Source organism: Hylobates moloch, unplaced genomic scaffold (assembly GCF_009828535.3).
Source record: "Hylobates moloch isolate HMO894 unplaced genomic scaffold, HMol_V3 SCAFFOLD_18, whole genome shotgun sequence".
In the NCBI taxonomy this organism is placed as follows: Eukaryota; Metazoa; Chordata; class Mammalia; order Primates; family Hylobatidae; genus Hylobates; species Hylobates moloch.
Window position 1 is genome coordinate 56183569 of NW_026652293.1, and position 6684 is coordinate 56190252.

General features: G+C 37.9%; 1 protein-coding gene across 5 annotated transcripts in view; it reads right to left on the reverse strand.

Annotated features, from left to right (window-relative positions):
* Window positions 1–6684, reverse strand: part of TAF1A (TATA-box binding protein associated factor, RNA polymerase I subunit A) — a 38307-nt gene that overhangs the window by 9993 nt on the left and 21630 nt on the right. For all 5 annotated transcript variants that reach the window (XM_032136913.2, XM_032136911.2, XM_032136914.2 and 2 more), the window contains 2 exons: window positions 2616–2746; window positions 1603–1761 (listed from right to left, as the gene is read on the reverse strand). In XM_032136913.2, the coding sequence (XP_031992804.1) occupies window positions 1603–1761; window positions 2616–2746 (290 nt within the window). The remainder of the gene's footprint in view (window positions 1–1602; window positions 1762–2615; window positions 2747–6684) is intronic.

Consider the following 6684-nt stretch of genomic DNA (forward strand, 5'->3'; position numbering starts at 1 on the left):
GTGGAGAAACTGAATTTTCATATATCGATGTGGACATATACATCACTAGAACACAACAGACTTCATATACAGCCTACTGGTTTTCAACAAAGTTCCAAATGTACTAAATGGAGAAAGGAGAGTCTTCAATATAATGCTGGAACAACCATATGGGAAAAAATGAACCTTGACCTTTGCCACACACCACCCACAAAAAAATAGCTAAAAATCTACCATGACCTAAACATAAAACTATATAACACATCCAGAAGAAAAGGAAAAAAAAGAGACTCTTCATTATCTTGAGATAGGCAAAGATTTCTTAGACAAAAAGCACTAACCATAAAAGAAAAAAAAATGTACAAACTGAACATCAAAATTATAAGTTTCTACTCTTTGAAAGATACTATTAAGGAAACCAAAAGGCAAGCACAGTCAGAGAGAAAATATTCATAATTAATATTCTTCACAAAGAACTTACATCCAGATTATATAAAAATTTCCAAATCACTAAGAAGACAATTGATCCCCCCAAAAATAGACTAAGTAGTTGGACACATGACAAAAGAAGATATAGGAATGGCCAATAGACATATTAAAAGATGCTCAACATCATTAGTCATTAGGGAAATACAATTTAATGCCACATGGGACACCACTATATACACCCACAAGAGGCTATTATTCAAAAGGCCTCCAATACCAAGTGCTGGCACAGATGTAGAGAAACTGAATTTTCATATTGCTGTGTGAATGTCAATGGTACAGTCACTTCAAAAAACAGGTGGGCAGTTTCTTAGGAAGTTAAGCATACACTTTCCTTACTACTCTTAGGCAGCAACTCTTCTCTCTGGTAGCTACCCAAGAAACATGACAATATATGTGTATACACAATCTCATACATGAATGTTCTCAGCAGCATCATTTACAATAGCCAAAAAGTAAAAATTACCCAAATGTCCATCAAGAAGTGAACGTATAAAAATGAAATACTATTCAGCAGTAATAAGGAACAAATTACTAATATACACTAATATTCATAATAACATGGATGAATCTCAAATATGTTATGCTGAGCAAGAGAAGCCAGATTAAAATGACTACATAAGCGTCCATTTATATGAAATTCTAGAAGAGATAAAAATTAATCTATAGTGACAATAAGCAGATCAGTGATTGTCTGGGGCCATGGGTGTGGGGACAGACTGGCTGCAAAGGGAAATGAAAGGCATTCCGGGGGCAACAGAAATGTTCTATATCATGATTACCATGGTGGTTCATGAATGTAATGCATCCAAGCATATACTTAAAATAAGTGTGTTTACTCTCTGAAAATTAAATTTCAATAAAGTTGATTTTCAAAAAATATCAGTGCAGAGTATTCCAACCAGGGTTGCACAAGACTTCTGATCCTCTCTCCTCAGTGTCACCTGGGCAGTGGGGGATAGTGTGGATGATACATACATGCAGATGGCAGCTGGAGCCAACTTCCTCTGTTTATCTCAGTGTACTGTACGTTATTGTAATTTTCTGTGGATGCTATAAAAGTTAGAAAGCAATGGCCTAAGATTGTTTAATGTAGATTCCCAACCCTGGTCAAACATTGAGATAAAAATTCTATACCTTAAGCACACTTATCAATTTTGATCTTGGTGCCTTCTGTCTCTTTAGAAAGTTGTATAAGTAGATATGGGCATTTGGATTTGATGGAAACTTTTCATCATATGCATAATTGGTGAGTACCTCTTGGGCTCCATCTCGATCCCCATAGAATTCCAGCATCTATATAAAATAAATCATAATATCTTAGCCGAATTCTATAAGACAGCTATACAAAAGATAATACACCGCATAAGTTTACTGATGGGTATTTTTTAAAAATCACAAAACTGACAGGGTTCCCATTTTTTCCCTGTATTTTGTTACTACTAATAAAAAATGCAGCAACCTCAACATAAATTCTCTTCCTATAAAAAATAGGAGTTCTCAAAGCAGGAAACACTAATGCTTGAAAATGTGATGCAACTAACCTCAGTGCCTTACATCACTGCAGCCACAAAATGAGTGCATGAGAACTGTAATTCCTTTCATTCTGTTCCCATTCTTAGACAGGAATTTCCAGGTTATGATTTTGGAGATTATCTTCTGACAACACAATTATCAACTTGCCACTCATTAACTTTCACAAAGCAAATTATTTTGAAGATTTATTCCTAATGCCCAGCACCAAGGCCCTCAGTCCTTTTACAATGACTCTGGGATGACAGGACATTCTTACGAACTTCTAAAAAGCCATCATTCTTCATCTCATATATTATGACCCGCTTTTTCAGATTTTTGTCCTCTTTCCTTCTATATCCCACCAAATCATAAGGTATCTTACTGCATTTCTTTTAAGCTCAACAAGAATAAGATTTACAACTACACTGCTATTTACTTTATAGATACTTGGCCATGACAGGTTATACAGTGGTAAAAATAAACAAATTCAGACCAAAAAAGAGACATCATATTTTTGTTTTCTTTTAAATAATTTTTTCCATTAGTTTCTTTCTGATCAATAAAGATTAGGCATGCAGTCTTTGTATAGGCTTTTGACAAAATAAAACCAATAATTTTATGAAAATTCTACTTACTTCTACATAACTCTTCACAAAAGGGTCCCAAACTCCAGGAATTTTAATCAATGCAGACATATTTGCAGATGTCTTCCAGCTGTGGTTGAACACATCCTGGGCTACTGCATTGTAAGCATAATCATCCTTATCTGCCCAAAGATAAAATATCTTTTAACATTCATTAAACATTGAGGACTTCTGTTAAATTAGTAATTTAAAAAACTATCCGCAGGAAAAACTCAGTTCTTGATAGTTACAATGGTAAATTCCAACAAATATTTAAAGGAAAATACTAATTCTTCACAAATTCTCCCAAAAAAGGACAGAAAAGAATACTTCCTAACTTATTCTAAGCCAGTATTACCATGATACCAAAACCAAACAAAGACAACACAATAAAACTACAGATCAGTCTCTCTTATGAATATAGCTACAAAAATCTTTAACAAAAATACTAGCAAACTGAGTCCAGCAACATATAAAAAGCATTATACATCATGTCCAAGTGGGATCTATACTAGGAATGCAAGGTTGGCTTAACATCTGAAAATCAATTAATGCAAATAATAAAATAGAGATCTATTGATCTAAACCAAATCAAAAGAATACAGGACCAAAACCGCATGATCAACACAATAGATACAGAAAAAGCATCTGAAAAAACACAATAACCCTTCATGATAAAAAGACTCAACAATGTAGGAATAGAAGGAACTTCCTCAATCTGATAAAGGGCATCTATGAAAAACTCATAGCTAACATTGAACTGAATGATAAAAGACTGAATGCTTTCCCCCTAAAATCAGGAATAAGACAAAAATGTCTTTTCTCACTACTTTTGTTCATTATATTGGTGGTTCCAGTCAGGACAATTAAGCAAGAACATAACAAAAAGATATCCAAGATTGGAAAGGAAGAAGTAAAACTATCTCTATTTGTAGATGACATGGTCTTGTACACAGAAAAATCCTAAGAACCCACTAAAAATTTACTGAACTAATAAATGAGTTCACAAAGGTTGCAGAGTACAAGATCAATACACAATAATCAACTGTATGTCCATACACTTGCAATGAACAATCAGAAGATAAAATTAGGAAAACAATGCCACTTGTAAAAGCATCAAAAGTAACAAAATGGGTATAAATTTTACAAAAGAGATGCAAAATTTTACTCTGAAAAGTGATACTGTTGAAAAAAAATTTTTTAAGACCTAAATGAATGAAAAGACACTCTGTGTTCAGTTGAAAGACTTACTATTGTCAAATTGATCTACAGACACATGTAATTCCTATCAAAAATTTGGCCTTTTTGCATAAGTTGACAGGCTGATTCTATAATTCATATGAAAATGTAAGGGACCAAAGAAGAACAAAGAATCTTTAAAAAGGACAAAGTTGGATAATGTACTCTATGACTACAGCCAGGCATGGTGGCTCACGCCTATAATCCCAGCACTTTGGGAGGCCGATGTGGGTGGATCACCTGAGGTCAGGAGTTCGAGACCAGCCTGACCAACAAGGTGAAACCCCATCTCTACTAAAAGTACAAAAAAATTAGCTGGGCGTGGTGATGCATGCCTGTAGTCCCAGCTACTCAGGAGGCTAAGGCACAAGAATTGCTTGAACCTGGAAGACACAGATTGCAGTGAGCTGAGATCCTGCCACTGTACTCCAGCATGGGTGACACAGCAAGACTCAGTCTCAAAAAAAAAAAAAAACTACTACTACAAAGCTGTAGTAATCAAGACTGTGTGATATGGGCAGAGAGACATATGTAGATCAATGGAAGATTTAGAGTCCAGAAATAAACCTCTACATTTATAGGTAACTAACTTTCTTTTGTGTGTGTGTGTAAGACAGGGCCTTACTCTGTCTCTCAGGCTGGACTGCACTGGCATGATTTCAGCTCACTGCAGCCTCACTCTACCTCCTGGGCTCAACTGAACCTCTCACCTCAGCCATCCAAGTAGCTAGGACTACAGGCACATGCCACCACACTCAGCTAATTTTTGTATTTTTTGTAGAGATGCAGTTTCACCATGTTGCCCAGGCTGGTTTCGAACTCCTGAGGGCACATGCGACCTACCTGTCTTGGCCTCCCAAAGTGCAAGGATTACAGGCGTGGCCACTGCTCCCGGCTGCTAACTAATTTTCAATAAGGGTGCCAAGATAATTCAGTGGGAAAATAATAGACTTTTCAATAAATGCTACAACAACTGGATATCCACATACAAAATAATGAAGTTGGGCCCCTACCTACTTCATAAAAATTAACTCAAAGGCCAAAATGTAAGAGCTAAAACTTTAAAACTCTCAGAAGAAGTGAAAATCTTTGTGACCTTGCAGTAGGCAATAGCTTCTTAATCACTTGAACCTGGAAGCCAGAGGTTGCAGTGAGCTGAGATTGCGCCACTGCACTCCAGCCTCGGTGACAGAGACTCCGTCTCAAAAAATAATAATAGTAAAATAAAATAAAAAGATAGTGAAAACACATAGAAAAGGTGAAAATACTTCCAAGTCATGAATCTGATATATCTGATAAGAGAATTCTGTCTAGAACTAAAGTACTCTTACAACAACTCAATAATCTAAAAGCAGGTAATTAAAATATGAGCAAAAGATCTGAGTGAAAACTTCTCCAAAAATGATATATAAATGGCCCATAAGCACATGAAAAGATGCTCAACATCATTAACCCTCAGGAAAATGCAAATCAAAACTACAAGATGCCATTTCACACCCACCAGGATGACTATAATAGAAAAGACAGATAATGACAAGTGTTGGTGAGGATGTGGAGAAATTTGTACCCTCATACAATGCTACTGGGGATGTAAAATAGTGCAGTTGCTTTGGAAAACCGTCCAGTGGTTCTTAAAAAGGATAAACTTAAGCCGGGCGCGGTGGCTCAAGCCTGTAATCCCAGCACTTTGGGAGGCTGAGGCGGGCGGATCACGAGGTCAGGAGATCGAGACCATCCTGGCTAACACGGTGAAACCCCGTCTCTACTAAAAACACAAAAAATTAGCCGGGCGTGTTGGCGGGCGCCTGTATTCCCAGCTACTTGGGAGGCTGAGGCAGGAGAATGGCGTGAACCCAGGAGGTGGAGGTTGCGGTGAGCCGAGATCGCGCCACCGCACTCCAGCCTGGGGGACAGAGAAAGACTCCGTCTCAAAAAAAAAAAAAAAAAAAAAAAAAAGGATAAACTTAGAGTTATATGACCCAGCAATTTCCCTCTTAGGTATATACCCAAGAGAAATAAAAACACATGTCCATACAAAAACCTGTACATAAATGTTCACAGCAATGTTATTCAAAATAGTCAAAAGTAGAAACAATCTAATTGTCCATCAACTGATGAATGAATACCTAAGATGTGGTATATACAAACAATGGAATTCTATTCAATAATAGAAATGAAGTACCATTACATGCTATAACATTAAAAACATTATGCTTTCTTTGTCAAAATTTTCTGTTAGGGAAAAAAAAATTATGCTAAGTAAAAGAAGACCACATACTGTATGATTCCATTTGTATGAAATGTCCAGAACAGGCAAATCTCTAGAGGCAGAAAGCAGATTAGTGGTTGCCTAGGACTGGAGGGATGGGGAGAAATGGAGTACAGGGTTTCTTTTTAAGGTCATGAAAATATTCTAGGGGGGGAGCCAAGATGGCTGAATAGGAACAGCTCCGGTCTCCAGCTCCCAGCCCGAGCGACACAGAAGACTGGTGATTTCTGCATTTCTGCTTGAGGTACCGGTCTCATCTCACTAGGGAGTGCCAAACAGTGGGTGCAGGACAGTCGGTGAAGCGCACTGTGCGCGAGCCGAAGCAGGGCGAGGCACTGCCTCACTCGGGAAGCGCAAGGGGTCAGGGAGTTCCCTTTCCTAGTCAAAGAAAGGGGTAACAGACGGCACCTGGAAAATCAGGTCAGTCCCACCCTCATACTGCGCTTTCCCAACGGGCCTGGAAAACGGCACACTAGGAGACTGTATCCCGCACCTGGCTCGGAGGGTCCTATGCCCACGGAGTCTCGCTGATTGCTAGCACAGCAGTCTGAGATCAAGCTGCAAGGCGGCAGC